General features: G+C 35.8%; 1 protein-coding gene across 1 annotated transcript; it reads right to left on the reverse strand.

Annotated features, from left to right (window-relative positions):
- LOC139152146 (protein C-mannosyl-transferase DPY19L3-like) lies at positions 1-25253 on the reverse strand. Its single transcript, XM_070725248.1, has 17 exons — positions 25116-25253; positions 21561-21870; positions 21257-21347; positions 19229-19350; positions 17505-17650; positions 16384-16507; positions 15686-15820; positions 10748-10879; positions 10386-10490; positions 9845-9918; positions 8738-8896; positions 8054-8315; positions 6748-6804; positions 6389-6471; positions 5012-5144; positions 2575-2730; positions 1-1619 (listed from the first exon to the last, which is right to left on the reverse strand). Exons 2-17 carry the CDS (start codon positions 21849-21851, stop codon positions 1467-1469), a joined length of 2223 nt encoding a protein of 740 aa, XP_070581349.1. The 5' UTR covers positions 21852-21870; positions 25116-25253; the 3' UTR covers positions 1-1466.
- Between the last annotated feature and the right edge of the window lie 30 nt (positions 25254-25283).

Genomic DNA, 25283 nt, shown 5'->3' on the forward strand with positions numbered 1-25283 from the left:
CACATTTTTCAGTTGATACAATCTTTAATTGTACACTACCTTGATAATACAAATAATGTTTAACTCTGAGTAACTCATTACATGTAACTTGTGTACAGTCTGTAAGTACATCGTCTGTAGTACAGCAAATACATCAATAAAACAGTTCAAATATGGAAGTTAAGACAATTCAAGATATCAAGAATATATAGCAATCTTCATACTTAATGTATGACGTTTGGAGTTCATTCAACAAACTTCAAATTTTGCAACATTGTCAACACTAGATTATGGTAGAGCAGTAACTGTTTGACTAAGTTGAATGCCATCTACATCACATCCACTTTATGGTCTCACATGTACACATTCCTTCTTTTGATTGTATTTGAATAATTGTATATTAAACTGTGGTTCATATGAACTGGTTCTTCCTAAACTTCCAAAAGGAGTAGTCCTTAGTTCATTCATATTTCATGTCCAAGTTAATGTCATTCAACTCGTAAATTGCAGCATTAAACAGGAGAATACGGTACTTTAGCACATACATATTGTTTAACCAGTGCATATAGGGACTGTATCATTATCAAATATGTACAAATACACCATCTAACACACTAAAATTGACATTCAAGTTTAATGGCTCACTATTACAGATGTCTGTGATATCTCAACAAAGTCAAGAGTATTTGTCTAATAACCTGTTTATTTTACTTTCCAGTCTGATGAGAAACTTGTTATATTTCTTTACTGCAGGCTGTAACCAGACATTTGTAGCTTGCTGCTCAAAATCATTTTCATTGAAATGTATGCATACAGCACTGTCACTTCTGCAGCAATTATTATCAAAATGAATCACACAAACCACTATTATGTCTGCATCACAAACACAGCAGTACTGTGTCTGCATCACAAACACAGCAGCATTGTGTCTGCATCACAAACACAGCAGTACTGTGTCTGCATCACAAACACAGCAGTACTGTGTCTGCATCACAAACACAGCAGAACTATGCCTGCATCACATACACAGCTGCAATACTATGCCGCATCACAAACACAGCATCACAAACACAGCAGTACTGTGTCTGCATCACAAACACAGCAGTACTGTGTCTGCATCACAAACACAGCAGTACTGTGCCTGCATCACAAACACAGCAGTACTGTGTCTGCATCACAAACACAGCAGTACTGTGTCTGCATCACAAACACAGCAGTACTGTGTCTGCATCACAAACACAGCATCACAAAAACAGCAGTACTGTGCCTGCATAACAAACACAGCAGTACTGTGCCTGCATCACAAACACAGCAGTACTGTGTCTGCATCACAAACACAGCAGTACTGTGTCTGCATCACAAACACAGCATCACAAAAACAGCAGTACTGTGCCTGCATAACAAACACAGCAGTACTGTGCCTGCATAACAAACACAACAGTACTGTACTTGTATCACAAACACAAGAGAGAAAAAATCCACAGATATCATAAAACTTTGTAAACATGAAATGTATCATTCTTAAAAACCAGTTTGAAGAATTTGGTGTACTCTGCATTCTTACGTTGTCTTATTTTATCACAAAATCTTCCATACAAAGGCACTACCAATCCTTCTCGATCTTTGATACCCTCTACAACCTGTCAGCAAAAAAAAAACAGAATAGAATATTTACTACTGCTGACTTTGATCAGCAGGACCATACATATACACGGCATTGACGTAAACAGTATGAAGGCCCAATGAAAATGGACTGTGGTGGTTAAAAAATTCAATATCACATGCAATATGTGTAGAGTTCATGTCTTGGGCATGATTAACCCTTTCACCACCATGGTTTGTTCCAAATCCATTGTTTTCTATGGTAAAGTTGGACCTGTATAAAGGGGACTGGGGGTGAAAGGATTAATGGCAGCTAAGGTTAAAGCAGATGTGGAATTTCATCTGTAGTGTGTATAGCGTGTAATTTTCCTGTTTGTCTAGAAGTGTGGACTGGTGTTGAAAGAGAGATATGTGACAATGGATGAGCTGGGATGGTCATCTGTCCATATTTATGTTAACTTGGCTTGACAGCCTCTTTGCCATAGCTCCAGCTTTCACCATGATTACAGCATATAGTGATGTCATTAACCTATTTTCACTCATACAAAGCTTGACTAGTTTCACATAACTGGCAACCAACAGATACTGCATATGTAAATAACCAATGGCTCTACTCCAGATTGAGAAGGACGCGCTATGTTCTACAGACTTGAATATGCTCAAAAGATCATGTGATGACGGAACACGTAATACAAAGTATACAAATACATATTATACGTATGGAAATACATGTATTGCTATGCATGTTTGTCCACATGGTTTTGTTTGTTACAATGTTGGTCCACTCGAATTCTAGGTTTAACTCATGAGATCTTCCAATCCACAGAAATTTGTGTATTCTGTGAAGGTGAATGTTTGTAAGTCACAGTGTTTATGGATTGCAATCAATACAGCAATCATACCGTATGTCATCTTTCCATCAGTATATTTCCAAACCCATTTTACGTACAGTCATTGCACAAAGAATTCTCTATGCACTCAAGTAACACTTACATGGCCATTGGCAATGTCAATAAGATCTGGCAATCTGCATCCAGGCGGTCCCCCAGAGTAACAGATACTGTCTTCTAATATAATGTAATCAGTACCGATTGATTTATGAATGTCATAAACCTCTTCTGGTGATCTTCTGCCATAGTACTGATAGACCTGTGTCATAAAGAAACAACCATGTCTAAAGATCTAAATGAATGCTAATCAGATCTAATTAGAATTCTTGTGTTGATGGATGCTATAATCTAGAGTTTTAATGGCTGCGTTCACAAAAAAACGATTAGGGGGGGGGCTGGAGGAATTCAGGGGGGGATTCGAAAATTTTTGGGGTAGTAGAGGGGGGGGGGACTTGAAAATTTTGCTCTACCTGTAGGGGGGGAACTTGAAAATTTTTGGTTCCCTTTTGTGTTTTACATTTTCCTATTCCAAGTTTTTGTAGATAATTCAATGAAAAATGAATACCATTTTTAATGTCATCATAGTAATAATTTAACAAAATTTAGAACCATTTTGTCACATTTCATGACTTGTATCTCGAAAAAATCTAAATGTGTGGTTTGTCGTAAAAAAACAAACTTTAGCCTCCTAACCTGGGCAGAAGCTGCAACTGTTAATGATTTCTGCAATATTTCTATGCAATGGAACAAATATAGTTTCCTGCTATCTCCCTACAGCATGCGCAAACACACAATATTTAGTTTGTCAACAAAGCCTGTATATATAATATAAATACGTATTTGGTGATAATTTAATTGGAGTCCAGGCTGACAGTCAGTTGTCAGTGTTTAATGCATGGTACACATATATAGGCTGTGATAGCATTAGCTGAATACTAGACAATTCAACATGCTGTAGGGAGTAGAACAAGAATGCAGTTGTAAAACTGAACAAAAATATTGCCAAAATTATCAAAGTTAATACAGCTACTGCCTACGGGTAGTGTCACTATCATTAATGCTCTCCTCCTGCAGTGTCACTGTCACTGCATACCTGATCAGTGCAAGAGATAGCTCTGACTCTGATGTACATGCAGAAGAGTTTGGGTCAAATGATGCTCATGACAGTGAAACATACTTGTACACAAGATCAGGCCAGAGAGCAACACATGGAAGAACACATAGAAATATTGAATTCTGGCATATGAGAATAATCAAATACGGGTATTAAAGAAAAAAGATGGGGGTCACCATTCTTGATTTTCTAAATTTTCACATTCTTGTTATAAAATGTTACAGAATCTGATGTAAAACTTTGAACAGTAAAGACTAAAAGAAAAAATATGTGACCAAATGGAATTATTTATTTTTAAACAAATTTAAAATTATTACACCCAAAATTTCAGAGAATAAAACATTTATTTGATGAAACATTTTACCTTCCAGTGTTGTCAATTTTGAGTAGCATCTAATCCATATATGTCTTGTAGTTTTGAAACAAATTTTTGGTAGGTCACTGTGCAATATGGCAATTAGCCAAAATTCACAATTTTCCTACTCTCTCATGATTGTCATTTTGTGTGCTCTTCAGCAGGAGCAATTGACCTGGCCAGAGTTTGATTAACTCATGTTGGCTTTTAGACCAATAAATCTAAAAAAATTCACTGATGCATTTAAGAACTTGCCTTGGGAATGTGACTATACAAAGTGCTAAAACAGGTTGTGTTGAACACCTGTGAGCGGAACGGCGCTATACATGTTTATTTTTTCTGCGCTCACATCCTTTACAAATATGCGGGCCTGTGATAGTTAGGGGGGGGACTTGAAAAATTTTGACCATATAGAGGGGGGGCATTTGAAAATTTTTGGGGTACTTAGGGGGGGGGATCTGAAAAAAAATAAGATTTCAATCGAAATTCCTCCAGCCCCCCCCCCCCTAATCGTTATTTGTGAACGCAGCCTAATTATTGCAGAACAACAGATAGTGATAGAACCAACACTCTGAGCATTGTGAATTACAAGCTTAATCAATTTTTGTCAATCATGAAAGGTCACCACTGTAGCAGTGTTCAAACAGATTCTTTGTACCAATTTAGCTTCTCAGACAGATCATCTTGTTGCTTTTTCAATTCTCTCATGATACACAGTTCCAATTAATTGAAGTGCCCGGTGGCATTTAGTTTCATGAATTTCAAACATATCTCAGAGAGTTACTGAAATGAAGTGGGGACCCTTTGATGACTTGAAAACTGGCACTGTCTCACAGCTATGATCTCCGTTCAAATTTCATCAGTATCTTGGCTTGATACATATGAGACAAAATGACATGAAATTGCTAATGATAAGCTATCAGATTAATCTGATTAAATTTCAATAGTTCAATGATGTAAACATAACTCTGGATCCAATATCACCTTTCTCTCATTGCCCATAATAAGATATATTACTTCATTCAGCGGCATGAGTTTTTGAAGCACTCATGACATTCCAAACAAACATACCTGGAATGTTTTTTCTCGTAGAAGTTTATCTTCATAATGTGGATGGTTTGTTAGTTTTCTACCGGTGCATAATTTCACACCGGCCAGTAATTGCATACTACCACTGAACACTGCATCTTCCTTTGTAAAGTCTCTGTGTAAGGATAATCATTGAAAAAATCAGTATGCAACTCTTAATGGTTATACTCTATTTATCTTCCAACCCAACTGTATATTGCTATAAACCAAAAAAGAAAACAATATAGTGACTATTTGTCACATAATCTACCTCTTTCTATATCCTTGCTGGTGAGGTTTAGCAAAGTAAGTTTTTCCGTTGACACTCAACATGAAAATAAAATAAAAATACCGGTACTGCTTAACTTGGGACAGGTGTAATATCAGGGCTCGAAATTAGAGGTAGTCCCACGTCCACAGACTACCAACTTTTCCCTGGGGCTACCAAGTCCATGAAATGGTAGCCCACATGGACTATCAAAGACTGGGACATAAAATTCAGTCAGTACTTGGCGTGCAATGTCCAATATCTGAACTGACGTACTTGAATGACAGGCACTGGAAGTGATGGTCAATGAAAACGCATTTTCATTGCATTTTGATCATAATGTATCAATCACAGGCAATATGCCTCCTCCTACAGAAAGCCCATGAGAAGGTCATGGTCATTGTCATGACGACTATCAATATTTTCATACAACTCTGAGAATGAAACAAGTTGTCCATAGATCACCGAAGTTTTAAGCATCACTGTTGTCCATTAGGCCAAAAAGAGATCGTTTCTAATCGTTTCTGCGAGTCATGGCATTTTATTGGGTTACATACTGATCAGTACAGCTATCCTTGATATCTCAGTTTGTATGGCCAAAAATACTAAACAGAAAACGGAAGTATTATGCAGCCAGTGATAAAAGACAATAACTGTTGTATCAATAGTGCAAAACCAGCATTGTTAAGAAATAAAGGGAAACAAAGAAAACCACGTCGCAGCATCACTTTTGCTGAATGTCAAGGACCAGAATCATTTTTTTTTTTGGGGGGGGGGGGGCAGCTTAACCTGTTTCATTTTGGTACTAGTTGTGTAAGTATCACATCAAATGACTAGAATATACACATGGGCAGAATCTTGAAAAATTGCTTTTTCTTGTCTGGTTAATAACAAACAATATCCCTAAACTAAAATATGCATGGGCTACCAGCCATTGTCTCTGGGCTACAAACTTCAGAAAATGGTAGCCCAAGTGGACTACCAGGGGAAAAAGTTAATTTCGAGCCCTGAATATGCATAGCAGTAACTATCCTCTCAGTATGGGACTTGCACATTATCAAACTAGGAATCAATTGAGACTAATAAAAACTAAAAGCTAACTGCTTACTTACTTAATCCAGTTCATTAGATCTACAGTGTCTGGATCATAAAACTCTCTAAGTTCCTCCAATTCAGCCTTAACATTTGGTAACACCTGTGTATAAATACATTAAATACATAACAAATTTTGATAGCGGGAGAAATACGGGCCGCCATGTTGTTTGTTTACATTGACAAGCACATCATGATGCATCGAAGATTGACGCAAAAAAGTTCTGACACACCAAAATTGATGACATAGACACAGGTTGTTGTGATGGCGATCTGACCAGAAATCCTGGTATTTTCTGTTTAGAGATGACAAACTTGGTTTGTGCATGTGATAAAACTAACTTTTAAATGATAAAATTAATAAGACTAGTTTACTTACTCTTATCAACAACGCAACAAGTAGGGTCAAAGTGGATGCATGTCTGACAATCCATACCTGTGAAAATGCAAACACGATTATTTAAAACAATGTAAGTCATAAACTAGAAACACAGAGATGATGGGATGTTATCAGTCCGGGTAATGTCCATAGGGAAAAGCAAATGGCGTACCGTATATGTAATGAGGTTAAGGCAAGAACCAATCACATACTGTATATGTAAAAACGGTTAAAGGTTAAGTGGGTTCACTATGAAATGTTATGCTGAGATCGCGATCTGACCTGACAGATCCACCGTGACCGATTGAGTGAGAATGTTGGCTACCCGGAGGTGTCGAGTCAATTTGCGACGTTCTAACCGTGTTAAAAATTGTAAGGATTTCTTCAGGAATAGTTTTCTGAGTTTCTTTACCCTAGCCATGTTCGACAAAGAGTTATTAGACGTTTTTCGTACTCTTTTGCAGCTTCTGGTTCACTTCTCGGCGATTGATTCTGCACGCGTTTTTCTGAGCGAAGGGTCAATCGTACCTGGAAATGCAGGGTGATCGAAAAATTCGTGCTCCATCGTGCTCCGATCATTGACAAGAACAGTTGACCCATCGTTGCAAAGCTTGAAACATTCTCCATGCTACAGATGGAAAGGTTAAATAAAATTTGACCAAAAATAGGCGATATTTGGCGACAAATAACTTGCTGTAAATTTACAAGGGTCAAATCCTGATTTCTAGGAGCGGTACCTGGCCAGGAAAATCATCCAAAGAAGTAATATTCGATGTAATAACCACCAGTGTCAGTCGCCATCTCGACCGTACTGAACATTGTGCATAACGTCTACATCTAAAATCTACCTAGTGCTAAAAATAAACGGTGAAATCTGGCCGAAAGTTCCGAACTCATTACAATCTGCGAGCCAAGGATTGCATGGTTAATTATCCATGACGTTGGCGGCAGCAGGTTTGCTGATTGGTCAATCGTAATATCCTCTCTATGGACATAACCCGGAATGAGATGTTATAAGACTTTGTCAACATCTGCTCATTATTTTGGTTAAAAACTGTATGCTTAGATCATTACAAGGATTGTAGTAAATGGATGAATGGTTTCAACAATTTAAAAACTTTAAGTATGGAATTATTCACTGGAATTCCAAATGTTTGATACAGAGAAATACACTTCTCTGTGTTTGGTTTCAATTTCTAAATAAGTTGACCAAATTACAAATAATTTTTGTTGTTTAGCAAAATGAGCAAACATTTCAAGTAATATGTTCTCTGATTGAATGTGAACACTACAAATGTTGACATACTGTAATTTCTGATTTGATATCACATTTCTTCAGGAGCCATTTCCACGTTTGATAATCTGACACGACAAAGGCAGCTAAGATACACATTTCTGGTGTCCACAAGTACTTGAATCTCATTGTAGATATGGCAAGGCAGGCAAAGAATACAGTTTGAATGCAATGAAATGCTAATTCTGGCCTGTCTTTGAGAGGGTGCCAATGTTGGTGATTGTCTGCACTGTTTGTATCATTGTTGCAGCATGATATGCCCGGTTCTGAAGATCTGAAAAATTGGATACAAGATTGCAAACATATTCAATACTTCTATCTATCAGTTCAGCATAAGTAGACAACTATGGCATACATTTTCAATGAGAGACATTTGTGTAGATAGAATTTTCATAGTGTACAGCTTGAATGACAGAAATCAGTTGTCTGCGTTTGGAATTGTGAAGTGCATGAACAAAAACTTGTACTTCTGGACATGAAATAAAAGCAGTAATTAACTATCAGCTTTAAAAAATGAGTGTGACTTTTTAAGAGTGCAAGACAAGTATTCAGCCCTTATAAACACTGAACTCTCAGCTAAAAAAACCTGAGGTGGTAACGGAAATCTTATCAAGACTCAAACCACTTCTTTGAGTGTGAGAAATACTACATTTATCAGCTAAATAGTACTTTACATAAATTAGACAGGTAACTTACCTTAGCATTTTCCATACAGCAATGATAATGAGAACAAGCAGGGATAGTTGAGCAATTCCATAGAATGGGAAAAGCAAATGATCTGTTAGCCTATAAAATGTATCCATCGGCAAGAGTCCAAATGCTCCAACACATAAATACAAATTGGCATCAAAGTCCCTGTAAAGTTAAGAGGAATTCTTTGTTTTACAAAACTATGCTAAATCACCACATTTTGGCAACTGAGATGCAAGTAGCATATTCAACAGCTTTTTTTCATGGGACTTCTGAAAGTCAACTTTAAAGTTCGCAGTCCCTTTCAAATGTCCCATTTTTATCAGCATTCTCAGGGAATTTCCTACAGTACAAGCTGAACATTCTCTCTCTGTCACAGTTGACCATGATCCAACACCAGTGTTTTGGCCAGGGAGGCACAAAAGGACAAATTATCATACTTTTGATCCACTGTCAAAGTATTGCCAATTGGTAAATCTGTGGCAGTTTGCAGATGATCCCATCTGCTTTGACAACTTTGATAGATAAGGATGTTTATTTGGAGGGACCCTCGGTCTGCCTTGGCCCTGTGATTACAAACAGGGGAAACTGACGTGGGCAAAATCACTTCAGTTTCTCCTGCATGAGGTCTTGTGTATGAGAGATCTGACAATCAGTACAGGATATACACAGAACATTACTATTGTCTCTTGGGCGATGGAATGACCAAGTTAATGACAAATTTCCATTAGAGTATAGTTTTCGTAGACTGAAAGGGATCCGATAGCAGGGGGAGGTAATAAAAATAATTCAATTTAGAGTTCGGACACTAGACGGTGGTCTAGTGATAAATTTTAGTCACTAGACTGATGGGACTTTTCACTAGACCATGACCTTGGACTAGCAAAAATGTTAATCCTAGCATAAGCCTTCAGAAACTTCTCTAAATGTTTGTGTGAAACAGTCAAGTCAGTACAGATCATTGTCTGGAAAAAACGTAGGCTTTCATAAGACACATTAAAAAAAAAATGACGACTTTGTTAACACTTTCAAAAAAGTTGCCAGTTTTAAATTTTTCCTCTTATAAAAGACATGACTACTGAGCTAGAGTAATTGTTCAGTTATAAACAATACCTTGTATTGGATGCTCCAAATTTTGCTGAAAGAAATTTAAAGATGTGCTCATCTGCCTCGACAAGAAGAATGCTCTAGATTAATCAAAGAAAATAAATGTGATTGATGTTTCATGAATATACACAAAAACTGCAATTTATTCTGGTATCTCTGTAAATGCAAATATTTTGTCAAATGTAGTATGTCATTATTTCTACCATGTCATTAAGTATTCACTGGCACAAATGAAATAGAAGTAAAATTGGACCAACAATATCAGTGATTATTGAAGAAGCCATTGCAAACTAACACAGATAAAAGAGCATACAATATATCTTTCTTTGGACGGTAAACAAGCACATCTAATACTTAGGCATAATATATGTTAAAATACAATTATAATGATTGAAATTTCAGTAACACATATAATTATTGTATTGATATCATTGATTTTCAAATCTACCAAGGGCAAAGCCATTAATAGATGTTGGTTTCTGGTTGGAATTACTGATTCTATCTCTTGAAACATCATCTTAACTTAACAACATGCATAACATTTTACCTTGACAATCACATTTATGACAACAGTGAGTGCAACTACAGATGTTACATGTCCTATCAGTCTAAAAGTCCCTCTGATCAAACCATGAGCTGATGGTTCTTGTCCCTGTTTGAAAAAAGAACAAATCAGTTAATTTCAAAGTGATGGAATAGTTTCAGGAATCTAACTAATGGTGATATTAGAGACATTTTGAAAAAAAAAAACAGATTTAAAAGATCCTTATTGTGTTGTGTTGTGTTGATCCATTGAGAGGATCCTGATAGTATTCAAAAGTTACACGTATGCTGCTGTCTAACATTTCTCATAAGATATTATAATGGTGTGTCATTTGTTATGACAGCCTGATTTCCAGTTGGACTTACCTTTAAGTAGGTGACTAGGAAAGCAGCTGGAATAAAACTTATTACCAATGATCCAGGTATCATTGGATGAAAGAACTGGGCAACACAAACCAATAGTAAACACACAAATTGTATTGAAAGTATCCATCTCATCTGGAATTTAAGGGAAAATCGATTATCAAAGATCAATAATCACAGAGTACACAGTTTACTATCTTTGCATCACATGCTCAGATATCTATTTGATACGTCTATTCCTGTACGTACATATCAATAATATCATTTCTTTATTAGTCCCCACGGACACCGTCCGGGGGGACTTATAGGTTTGGTCATGTCCGTGCGTGCGTCCGTGCGTGCGTGTGTACGTGCGTGTGTGCGTGCGTGCGTGCGTGCGTTCACGAAGACGTCTCAGAGATGCAAGGAGCGATTTCATTCAAAACTTGATACAAGGATTACTTCATATGTCATACAGATGCACATCGATTTGTTTTGTGATACAATCAAATATGGCCGCCAGGCAGCCATTTTATTACGATTTTTTCATGTACAAAGCCATAACTCAGACATGTTTCAACCGATTTTCTTTAAAGTTGGTACAAGGACATTGACTAATGTCATAGATATGCATGTCGATTTGTTTTGTGATACAATCCAATATGGCTGCCAGGCGGCCATTTTATTACGATTTTTTCATGTGCAAAGCCATAACTCAGACATGTTTCAACTGAATTTATTCAAAGTTGGTACAAGGACATTGACCAATGTCATAGATATGCACGTCACTTTGTTTTGTGATACGATCCAATATGGCCGCCAGGTGGCCATTTTATTACGATTTTTTCATGTACAGAGCCATAAGTCAGACATGTTTCAAACCGATTTTATTCAAAGTAGGTACAAGGATATTGACCACTGTAATAGATATGCACGTCAATTTGTTTTGTGATAAGATCCATATGGCTGCTGTGTGGCCATTTTGTTACAATTTTTTCATGTACAGAGCCATAACTCAAACATATCTCAACCGATTTTATTAAAAGTTGGTACAAGGACATTGACCTATGTGATACATATGCACATCAATTTGTTTTGTGATACGATCCAATATGGCCGAGAGGCAGCCATTTTATTATGATTTTGTCATGTACAGAGCCATAACTCAGATATGTTTCAACCGATTTTTTTCAAAGTTGGTACAAGGACATTGACCAATGTCATAGATATGCATGTCAATTTGTTTTGTGATATGATCCAATATGGCTGCCGTGTGGCCATTTTGTTACGATTTTTTCATGTAAAGAGCCATAACTCGGACATGTTTCAACCGATTTTATTCAAAGTTTGTACAATGACATTAACCTATGTCATACATATGTACGTCAATTTGTTTCATGAGATGATCCAATATGACTGCATGGCAGCCATTTTGTTACGATTTGTTCATGTCCTTTGGGCACGTACGATTTCATTCACCAATTTTATTCAAACTTAGTGCGAGGACATTGACCTATGTCTTACATATGCACATTGACTTGTTTTGTGATACAATCCAATATGGCCGCCGTGTGGCCATTTTTTTCCGATTTTTTCATGTCCGGAACCATAACTCAGACATGTATCAAGCGAATTTATTCAAAGTTGGTACAAGGACATTGACTTATACATATGTATGTCGATTGGTTTCACGAGGTGGTCAAATATGGCCACATGGTGGCAATTTTGTTATGGTTGTTTCATGTCGAGAGCCATAACTCTGGCAAGTCTCAACTGATCTTATTCAAAGTTGGTACATGGACATTGACTTATGTAATACATATACGGTATGTGTTGATTTTTTAAACAGTAAGATCAAATATCGCTGCATGGCGGTGATTTTGTTACAATTTTCTAATGTACAGAGCCATAACTCAGACATATTTCCACCAGTATCATTCAAAGTTGGTACAAGGACATTGACCTATTTCATACATATGCTCGTCAATTTGTTTCACGTCATGTAGCAGTAACATGTCAATTATTGAAGTTTCGTAAGTAGGCTGATATGTCAAGAAATATTGCACCAAATTTCATGAAACTTTGTACAAATGTTACGCTCACATTGCTTTAACATTGAAAGAAGACATTTATCAGTGTTATTTTAATTAATTTGTAATTGCATATGTAATGAACTTTCCTAATTAGAGTGATATATCCACAAATTAATACAACGTCAAATTTGATGAAACTTGATACAGATGTTGATCTCATAGTGTTGTAAATACTGCATCAAACTTCATGAAATATGGTACCAGTGATAATCTATTAAGTATTAGGATTGTATGCAAAAATGTTTTGCAACACCCTGTTGATTAATTCCTAGTTGACTCATTTTATGAACTTTAGGATGGTGGCCTAATTGGTTTTATGTTTTCATCACCATGGAACTCATTCTTGGCCATTGAGTGCCATCTGTATCAAAGTATTTTTATCACAGACCTAATTAATAAAGAGGACTCTATCTTCTCTGAGGACTTGTAATCAAAGTACTCATTAACAAGTGGGGACTGTGTCATCAATGATGACATTTCTTTATTTCAATTTCATTTGCCAGGGTAATGATGCATACCCAGACAAGATTAACCCTTTTCCTGCCAAGTCCATATTTCACCACCAGGTCAAGATGGTTAAACACAACATATTCCAATGGTGTATTTTAAGATAATACTGTACATTTGAAAGCTGTTGAAAACATAAATACTGTAAACTTGATTTTTTGGACTAAAGTTGCCATAACAGACCAAGCCAAGTGGGTGAAAATACGTCATGTTTTGGCTCAATACCGCTTTTCACTGACTTGGCTGATAGGGAAGAGATACTGTCTGGCAGGAAAAGGGTTAACAAAGTCTTTGGGTATGTACGTCCTCATGCATGATCTGGGTACATCTAGTAAATGTCCCCATTCAATTGTATTAAGTGGGAACAAGTTCCTAGTCAATTGCATTAACTTGATACATGTCCCAATTCAATTGCATTAACTGGGTACATGTCCCAATTCAATTGCATTAACTTGATACATGTCCCAATTCAATTGCATTAACTGGGTACATGTCCCAATTCAATTGCATTAACTGGGTACATGTCCCAATTCAATTGCATTAACTGGGTACATGTCCCAATTCAATTGCATTAACTGGGTACATGTCCCAATTCAATTGCATTAACTGGGTACATGTCCAAATTCAATCGCATTAATTTGGTACAAGTCCGTATGCAATTGCATTAAGTGGGTACTTGTCCCAATTTGATTGTATTAAGTGGGAGCATGCCCCCATTCATTGCATTAATTGGGTGCAAGTCCCCATTCAATTGCATTAAGTGGGTACTTGTCCCAATTCAATAGTATTAACTGGGTACATGTCCCCATTGATTGCATTAATTGGGTACATGTCCCAAATCAATTGCATTAACTTTGTACACATAACAATTCAATTGCATTAACTGGGTCTCCAGAACCAGACATTTGATAATAAAGGACAAGAAAATGCCTTTGCTCTATGAAGTATGTAAATTTCCTTTCAAATATTCATAGATAACAGACACTGCGGGATGAACATATGCCTGAATGTTTCGTATTCCGCGAAGCATATATTCTACCTGGGAGCGCTTTCGGCCGGTTGCTAGTGACGACATCGAACATTGTATCAATTTATTTTCAATAGAATATCGATCGAAATCTGGTGGCGTACGGGCTCATATGTCGAGGTCAAATCATTAATATGTCCACATAACCCGTATATATTGACTTAGATAGCATAAAATCAACGTATCCGTTGGTTTCTTGTACTTAGATTGAATCGTCGACACTTTTTTACAGTTTTGGCGATGCGTTCATGTTTCAGCACATTTTGGCGCTCTTTGCAAGTTTGGCGCCATTGTGAGCTGGGAATGACCTGCGAGGAGCACGACAACAATGTATCAATTTCCGATAAAAAGAATATCGATCAATAACGTTCACTGCACGATTACAGTGGAGAGTGCGACTGTTCGCCTCCGTTCTGTGTTATTTTTCAAATTTACTGGAATTTTCATTGTTGATTTTCGCCAAAATTTGGTATAAATTACAACAACATGACATGTATTTGGTCTGTACACCTTACAAAACTCATACTGATTAAAATACATCAATTTAAAGCCTGTGTTCTGCATGTGTACACGCCGTCAGCTCGCCAAATTATTGACGGCAACAGTATATTTCAGTGATCGGAATAAATAAAATTCAAATAAAACAATTTTTGTGAAGAAATTCAAAAATCTAAAACGATAGGAATTTTGTATATTAATCAAAGGATCACCATGTCAGTTTTCATCATTATTCGTTCAAAATTGAGGAATTTGAACAGACGAGAAGTGTGCAATCTGTTCGGTATATTAGACGCCATTGTTTTCTATGGGAAATCGAGCTTATTCGCCGCATCGTAAAATGAAAAATATATATTTGAAAAAACCCGTTGGTTTAACTTTTTCATTTCGCTGTAATTCCTTACGATATTTGAAATAGCACATCTCATGAAGGTTAACTAAAACTCTATCGTTTTACTTTTTTGAGTTTCCCTCTTATTTTTATGAAATGACGAGTTAACGATCGTTTGGCTGTTGACTGAGTTTTCACCTATTTTTGCATATGAATAATTATCGCATATGTATTGTCATAATTCCTTCATGAAATTACTGCCAAAATATCATAATAGAAAGGTCAACATATGAAGAAATTGAATCTGCAACTCTCCCATCAATATTAAGCTGTGCAGCATGGAAATTCAGTGAAATTTAATACATAGCGTCAAAGGCGGATTTGACTCACTGTATTCGTACACGAGGTATGTGTGGCGAAAAAGTGACACGCTAATACGAAACAAAATGGAGGGCCTTTGGGCCCACAGTGAGACATCACATAAAATATCTGATTATGCTACTTACTTGAGACATAGGAATTAATTCCAGTAGTGCCAAGCTGAATAATGTTAAAGCTTGAAGTAACAATACGAACTGTGCAAACTGCCAACTTAATGCAAATAGAAATGTACATACAGCAATACAACAACAAGATAGTCTCTGAAATAAATAGCAACAAAAAATCAATAGTCATTGTTATGAAATCCATAAAAAATACACAGATGATAATAGGAATACTGACAGCTGTAGAAAAATAAGACATCTTGTTTGATCTCTTAGTTATGATGAAGATCTTTTTTTCTTTCTTAAAAATATCGATCTTGTTGCAAAGTTTACCTTTCACATTAGAGGTTAATATTTTCAGAAATTCAAATACCATTCAAAGAAGATTACGAGTATTTTATCTTAAGCTTAAGGTCTTAAATCTCAATGTTGGTAGATTAGTAGTACCGGTATTATCAGTTAATTGTCTGTTACAGGTGAAAGCAGCTACACTTATGCAGGGTGCAATGTCAATTGACAGAACAGCAATAACCTGTAAAAAATGATGTGTGTAATTGAACCAACTGCAGCTTTAAAGTTAGCATGTCAAGCAACCAAGCAGCAATAAGCTTGAAAGCATTTCAGTCTACAAGCTGAGAATCAGAGGTCTAGCAAAGTGTAGCAAAGAAAGGCAAGAAGTGGAATGATTCAACAAATGAAGGTTATGTTATGATCTCTACCTGCTTTGTAGCTGATAATCCTGGCTTCAAATAATATGTAATGAACAAAATTTGTAAAAACAGAAATGGAAGTGAGAAACTCTCTCTGAGTGGGATTGTGAATTCAACTCTGGTACTATCATCTCTGAAAGAAAAGTAAAGATGAAATGATTTCTGTGTGATTCTTTTGTACAGACACAACATAATACTGATCATAAAAAATTGTAAATGCATTATTAAATATTGTAAATTAAGCTTTAGTGAATTATTTACAAACACACATGTATTTAAGTGTCAATGCAGATCCTAAGATCACAGCATAAATTCCTTAGATAGACTTCATCTATATGCTTGTTATTATATCAGCATTTTTGCTATTTTCGTGCAGTTATCACATTAGTTGGCTGAAGCAGTCAGCTAGATTTTTTTTGTTGTATTTAGAAGCATCACAAAGTATATTTACATAGCATGGCCAAGCCATCCCTCTGACCAGATAAACAAATGAACCATGCTTTTGTTCAGTATAAATACAACAGGTGATCAGGATTAGTTTTGCATTTCCTGAATTCCATCTTGAGTTAAAGGAATATTTTCTCATTACAGCTATTCTCCGGCAGAGACTTTAATATTGATATGATTTAGGCAACTCTCTTGAAAAATGAAAAAATGTCAACTGTCAAACTCAAAGGATATGTAAACTGCCTACTCTTACATGACAATTGTTCATCAAAAAGTTCACTTTTCCAAATGGAAACAAAAAATGCACACATCTGATCAAGTTTAGAATTGGCTGATGTGCACAGACACATAAAAAAACCAAGACTGGACTGTAAAAAATGCCCCATATATTTTGGTTGATATTGGGAGAATATTATGAAGATTTTAGCATAAAAAAAACAGTACACAATTACAAAACCGTTAATCCTTAAACCAATTCAGCAACATCTATATCACCAAACATGCAGGAAATAAAGTTAAATGCAAGTTAATTTGTAGTATTCCATCACCAGTGATTATGAAGTGTTATGAATTACAAAGCAGTTGAACTGAATGATGAGTGTTAGGATCAACAATGAGACATTTGATCTGCCATTTTCATGTCAGAGCTATAGACATATACACAAAACCATGTGGAAACTTACTTGTTGAATACATAGAAAGCAGCAGCTAGTACGCCAGCAAGCCAAGATTCACTCAACATCCATGTTGTCATGTACAATGCGATCAAGTAAAGTCCATGTATTGTGAACACCGAATATATGTAGAAAAATACTGGTTGTAGCCATTTCTGTAGCATCAAAGAACATCAATCAAAGAATCCAGCATTTACTTGTTAAAGAGGCACTCCCACTTGGTAACATTTTTAAAACACATTTTTTTAATGCCAACGGTCGATATTTGACATGGCGACTGCGCGCGGATCGCGAGATATCGATAAAAACATGTCCTCAAAAAAGTTAAAGTTTGAATTCCGGTGGCCAACCTGAATTCAGCTTCCGAACATAGAACGTTCGGCACTGGGGCCATTGTCAACTAAGCTATGGAGTACGAGTCTACGCTGACGCTGCTGTACGCCACAGCAGTACCACTCTCGTCGGTGAGCGGTCATGTCCCATGGGAGAAAGCCGAGTCCTACTGACTCGGCAAAAAAAAACAACAAACAAAGTTTGCTGATTCCACCAGAATTCGCATAGGTGACTAGCACAGATAGGTGCGGTTGATACATAGTATGCATAGTGGCCGCCGCGTGGTATGCGCGCATACCACACGCGGCAGCCGCTATGTATCGAACCACGCGTAACTGTGTGGCAGACGACAAAATGTAGTCATCAGAGGCAACTAATATTTTACACGTAAAAACTGATATCTATGTGGTATTGTTTAAAAATTTAATACAACTGATTGAGAATAATGAAAACGACAAAAATAAGGAGAAGTTTTAAAAGAGAATTACCAGAGGTAAAGGCATTGATAATGATGTATATAAGTCATCGCAGTAGGAGGTAAATTAATTGCGTCATTCGAACGTTTTTGGACTCCTTAGAATATCATCAATCAGCACAACAACACACTTTCGGGGGATTTCAGGTCTAATCAGAAACGATCGTAAAACTTCGGGATGTGAAAAATACGCTCAGGAAATGACATGTTTTATGGATATCTCGCAAACCGCGCGGAGTCGCCACGTCAAATATCGACCGTTGGCATTAAAAAATGTGTTTTAAAAATGTTACCAAGTGGGAGTGCCTCTTTAAGTTCTATACAGCCATAAAGAAATTCAATGAAAATTGCTAAACCTTGGGTATTATTTAAATGTACATTGTTTTCAATTAAGAGCTAAAAAATTATTGTTTCCTTGGACTTTTTGATACTTTGATTTTATTATCCCTTTGACATAAATATTTGTACCCAGACAAATAAACATGTTGTGAACAATGCCATAGGACTGTTCTGTTGAAGGATATGTCACAATCAAGGTAACCAACACAACTATACCTCAAGGTCATTGATTATTTCAGCAATAAAGCACACCCACTGACGGTATACCACGAGATTTTGACCAGTTCACGACATATATGTGACGTGAACTGGTCAAAATCGAGTGGTATACCTTCGCTGAGTGTGCTTTATTGCTATTATATTCATAACAGTATATTGAAATTCTGGCATGGAATGCTGGGGTGGAACGTCAAAAACAGATTTTTGCTCAAGCTGAGAGCTTGCGTGTATGCCAGCCGTGGTATATCGCGAATATACCAAAGTTTTTTTCACATCTCGACCAATCAGATTGCTGTATTTGTGCCATCAATATACTGGTATGATATAATTAGAAATAGAACACTATTGAAAGCATTGAATTACTTACCTGAATGTTGAGAGTTTTATAAAGAACACTGAGAATAACTTCCTGATAGATGTTCATTCTCTCAAGCACATTGATAGTTCTCCAATTTTCTGTAATGTTGTCATGAGTTAATTCATACAAACCTGTAAAAAGCAAAGGATCAACAAAGCCCATAAGCTCACACAGCTATGTCCAAGATAGAAACATTAATTTTCAATCAAAAGTGGTAGTTCACTGTGTAGTTGAGCTTATGAGCTTTGGATAAAAATTAAGATATTTAGTCTTCTTCCTTGCAGGAAGATGGCCTACATATATGGCAGTTTGCTGATGTAAAGAAGGCCTAAATGCACAGCAGCTGACTGAGACTGGCTACACTTTGCACTATGATGATAACCCTTAACACAAGTCATGATATCTGCTCTCCAACGATGCTATATATTTCTTCCATAACAGAAATATTGGTGCCTTTTAGTTTAGTTTATAATTGTAAAGTTTTCTAAGTAAATTTTTGACTAGGTAAACAGAACTGTGCCAGACTATGTGACATGTGATGATGCATTAACAAGCATTATGGGATTGCAATGGCAGATTTTGTCTTATTGTATGCATGCAGTTGTGTACGCGCATTAGTGAGCCACTTGAAGCCATCTTTGGCAGCCTGCTGCACAAGATATTAAAGGATAGGGTTAAAAGTAAGACTCACTATGCAGGTTGAAATGTGTTTCACTGTTATTTACAACACATATGGTAAGTGGTTTTAAAGACTGATTTTGTAGAATTACCAAATGTCTGCTGTTAAAATCAAAACACCAGTAATGTTTCATGATAACCATGATACAGAAAGGTTACCAAGGAAGATGGTAAAGTAAAAGTGTCTGATAATTCTTGCCTACAAATGCCTTGTTACAAGGGCATACAATGAAGATAGCGTCATACCAATGTACTGATAAAACAATTGTACAACTGATACTGACAGTTTAATGATTGGAAATTGTTTAAAAACACCCAAAAAATACCAATAATAAATAGAGCATTTTGTATGCACATATCCATCAAAGCTTACAGGTGTCTTGCATGATTATTTGATGCAAAAAGGCAGAGTTTTTGAAGTTATTATCTTTATACACTCCTGCCTTCCTCATGAATACTGTACACTTCAAGTCCCTATGTGTAAGGCTGTTGAAATTCCAAATTCTGTTTCATAATACAGTGTAGTAGGAAATTTCAACTGCCTTAATTTGCAAACACACACACACACACACACACACACAAAGTTGCCACACACATGAAACTCAGAGCATGAAATTGCAACAGCATTATTTTACACACAGGGACTTGGAATATAGTTATAAGGAAGGTAGGAAAGTATTTTCTTACAGCTTGTTTTATGAACAATTATTATTCATGGATTAGAATCTATTCAGTATTGATACTGATGAACAGGAGTGAAAGTGCAGGTTATTTATGAAGCTGTATTAAGGAAACTGAATTCAAAGAAATGTTTAACTTCCTTGTTTTTCAAAGTCATGCACATTCTGATCGAAGACAAACTGTCCATAACATTTAGCAATGCTATAGTGACACAGTGACTTGTAACAGTCAGATAAATAAATTTACGAAACAAAACTTGGTTGTCAATTGTCAATCACTCATTTCTACTAGATGAAAAAAAAATGTTAAACACCAAACTTTGACAACGTGAACATTTGATCTGTGGACATACAGTACACGGTTTGCTGAGGAGAATTATCGTGATTGTTTGAATACCATTGTGTGGAAGCAATACTGACATGGAACCTCAACAGGAACAAGACTAAAATCTCAGAGAAGTCAATCTCTATTGAACACTTAGCAAACATTCTAAATGCAGCATTACAATCTTAGCATGATTTATATATTTTTAGACTATGGATACAAAGTTAGATATACATTGAAATTCAGGGAAATATTTGGATAATACACTTGCACTCTTTACAGGAACAAGTTGTTTGGTCAAACAAATAAAGTGTTCCCCTGTTTTCACTGTAATGCACTTTACTCATAAATTACCTTGTTTCAGTGACTTGGCATTGATCATTTGTTTGTAATATGAATAGTACAGACCAGATTCAGTTCGGAAAGAAATCTCACGCTCTACTTCCTGAAATGATACAGAAGAAAAATAACATATAAATTGGATATACAGGTTGAACAGCAATTGCACCATGAAGTTTGTTTAACTTTTGAATAAGTACCATGATAAAAAGTTTTAAGATAATACTTTTCTTATTATAGTTCTCTTATTATTATTAAACGTGTGCAATGTAACTGATTATTCATGAATCCCGGAAAACATTGATTTAATGGAAAATACCTGTATGTTGGAAAACCATAGTCTGTTTTCATGAAGTGTCCATATATACACAGCATAGCCATAAGCGATGAAAATAGCCACAGCTATTCCAATTACAATACTTAATTGAGATGAAAATTGCCAGACAATATTGGCATTGTCATCCATTTCATCATGGCTGACACCGTCTTCACTCTGGTCAGTGGAATCTTCATGAGAGTCAATCCTTTCATCAGTAACTGGATTGATGTCAGTGTCAAGTCTTGAACTCTTCACAGTTTTCTGTTTTCTCTGCCTCAGCTCTGACGACATCTTACATACCTATCTTCATCTGAAATTACAGGAAATTATGAACAGATCGGTTGAAGTCCACAAGTATCATGTCAAACGTGAGATATAGAAGTGATATCATTATCAATAAGTTGAAATGTCATCCATGAAATTCTTTATAAAATCAAACTTTGCATGGTGGTCCCTAATTTTTATTCATGATTTAATTAGAGTAGTGTTGAAATTTTCTTTAGGAAATTTTAAGCAAAAGTATAAAGTCTTTCACTTTTGAGGCCAATATTACCACCTTAATGTAGCTCACATTCCTGCTGTACTTGTGTTTCAGCATAATTCAAGTCTACAGCACTCACTGTGATTTCCTATTTGGATGAATACACTTTGTACAGAATTAAAATAATAGTTCCTGGATATAAAGACTTCACATTTCTGTTCTTTCAGCTTTGCTGAAACAACCATTTTCAGCATGAACGTATTCAGCCATGGTTAAGGTCAAAGGTCAACAACACCAGGAAGTACGTGCAGGATACAAATATAGACCCATTACCTTTGTGAACCTGATCAGTTTTAATTAGAAAGAAATACCATTGTTGAAGCAATGATGATATGGTATAAGCACATAAATGTACTTTCTGTTTGATTACTTTTGTTAAAATTTCACTGCAACATATCAAAGAAATAAACACCTCAACAATTTTACTTTACCGGTAAGTTTGATTGATTGTAACTGTAACTTGCACTGGAAGGACAATGCTTGTTTTGGTATCAGAGGTATCTAATACTTAACGCCAGCTGGATTAGACAAGTTTCGTTTCACTGTGCATATGAAATATGCACTATACAGGGACCTGGATTATCCAAGGATGTATGTGCATAGTGCAAGCACTATTCTCTAATCTTCATTCCTTTAAATTATTTTCGATTACCAAAAAATATTACTCCAAAAAAAGACATGCTATGATCTATGCACTTGACTTACTGGTATTGATTTGCATTACTTTATGTCAAACATTATCTTTAACACTAATTAGTAAACTTGGTATTGTATATATTTGATTAACCATTACTGTGCATTGAAAACAATTGACACTTGTATTTACAACAATTCAAATATAAATGAACAATGCTAAAACAAATAAAAAATTAAATAAAAAGGCAGTTTTTTTACATAGCCATTTATATGTAATTTTTCTCTTTTTTTATATCTCTGCATAGGTCATATTTGGCTGCATTTTAAAAGCAGCATACTTTCACTGGTATTGATTAGAATTGCATGCTGGGTATATGGAAAGCATAAATAAATTTGTTTGCTCAATACTAACATTAAAGGGCCCTGGGAAGTATAATTTGTGCAGTTTTCTTTTGTAAAATTTTACAATTTTCTCTTCATTCTGTTTATCAAGCAAGCCTAAATCACAATGAAAAATCACTAAAAGCCAGGCACATTCTTGTCTAAATTGCGGCTTTTTTTAGAGAGTAGATATTATGCACAGAAAACTTACAATTGCTGCATGAAAGATTAAATCATCATAAATTAGAGCTATTTTGAGTACAAGTAAACAGGTACCATTAGCCACTCTTGCTCTGATACGATTATTAATAAGATCTAGATTATACCAAAAACAAAGATGAGAGTTACTGTAAGACAACAAATACTGAAAGCAGTGGTCAGTTCCGTTTCAATCAATTTAAATATATTTTTTTAAATTGCATTAAACTGTAGTACTTGTCATAAAAAGAGATAAATAGCCAGACACAGTATTTCATTATCTGCAGCAATACTTTGCTTGTCCGCTGTTCATATTGTTCAAAGGAAGAATTGATAGTTTAAAGCAGGAACAAAAATTGTAAGTTCTTTAATGGTAGAAAATTCATCTTTGAGATTGAAAGGAAATCTGGTGGTAACACTTGTTTCGGATAATTTGAATATTTACCTAAAATGATAAATCAACATGACAGCAGGTCTAAATAGCTATTTGAAGCATACACTGTCAGGGAAAAGAATTTGATAAAGGCAGTGGTCACAGATTATCAGTTTTCAAAAGAAAAGTAAAAGAAAATGTCAAAAAACACATTATTTTACCATTTGTGCATCAGTTATCCAACGATGACATTCAATTAATCATACGCAATGTTATGACAATGAGCACTGATAATATTATGAGATATATTTTGATTATTATTATCATTAATTGTTGATCATTTATTGTCTTATCTTCAACTTGCAGAATAATTGTTTTCATGACCTTCATAAAACACATTACATACTTACATTTACTTAATTATTTCTCAAAAAGAATAAATAGGAATTTCACTACATTAGTTAACGTATGCTAAATAGATGATTTTCTAGCAGACCACACTGACACCTTCAAAGTACCTTCTCTGTGCATGTATTTATTTACTTCATGGGTTTTCATCATCATATGAAGAGCTATGGTTCACTATGATAGTTGGACTTTGTGGTCAATAAAATTGACTTTAATTTATCTGTTAGTTTTTACGATACAGTCGTGTTTCCATGGCCTATGGTTTGTCTTTGCATTAGGTTGACAGTTCTACTCTGTAGACAACACTGACAACAGTGTAACATTGAAAAATTCGCCATGTTATTTCACTGCATCACTATGCTTTTTATTGTATTTTACTATTTTCTCATAAAAATTCCAGTTTTGAGAAGCAAAAATAAAGGCATAGAAGACCGAGATCCGAACCACAGATCTTAAAATAAAAGAGCATATCTAGACTAAACTCAAAGATGTAGCGCCGTTATCTTTTGTATATACCGCAATGCCATGGAATGACTGTTCACACACCGCTTACTTTGTCAGTCCGACCGTAGCAAGTACTGTCTATGGTCTGGCAGATATAAGTATAATGGCTAATTATTTCATTTTCATTGTCCAATATATTTTGATTAGACGTAGGGGATAGTATTAATTATTCATCGTCTTGGGTGATAGAAATTAACAAGATAAAATTTCCTTCCAAAGCTAAACAACACGCAATCTATCGTTTCATAAGCAAGAGTGTCGATGATTAAAGACAATTCGTTTCATATAGGCAAGCTGTCATACCACAGACGGCATGCAACTGCAAAAACAGTGAAAAGATCGCCGGTAGAAAGTACTTGATGTGAACATTGCACATTTTACGTCTTCAAACGCACCGCGCCGCATCGCGGAAGTCATTGCTTGCAAGAGCGATCATTTTGTGTCGTTAAAACACGACGTTTACCAAGATTGGATCGAGAAAGAGTTGACATATTCAAATGGTACGTAAACTCACCTAAATTCTGTCAAGAAATATTACACAAAATTCTTTCACTTCCCGTGCCCATCTGAAACCAACGGAAACGTCTCCGAGTTCAGCTTCACACTGTGTTCGTACAACAACGCCGCCACCAACCGCTTGTCGTCTGTGTTTGTGCATGCGGTGACCCCAGGCTTGACCTAC

This window comes from Ptychodera flava, chromosome 15 (assembly GCF_041260155.1).
Source record: "Ptychodera flava strain L36383 chromosome 15, AS_Pfla_20210202, whole genome shotgun sequence".
In the NCBI taxonomy this organism is placed as follows: domain Eukaryota; kingdom Metazoa; phylum Hemichordata; class Enteropneusta; family Ptychoderidae; genus Ptychodera; species Ptychodera flava.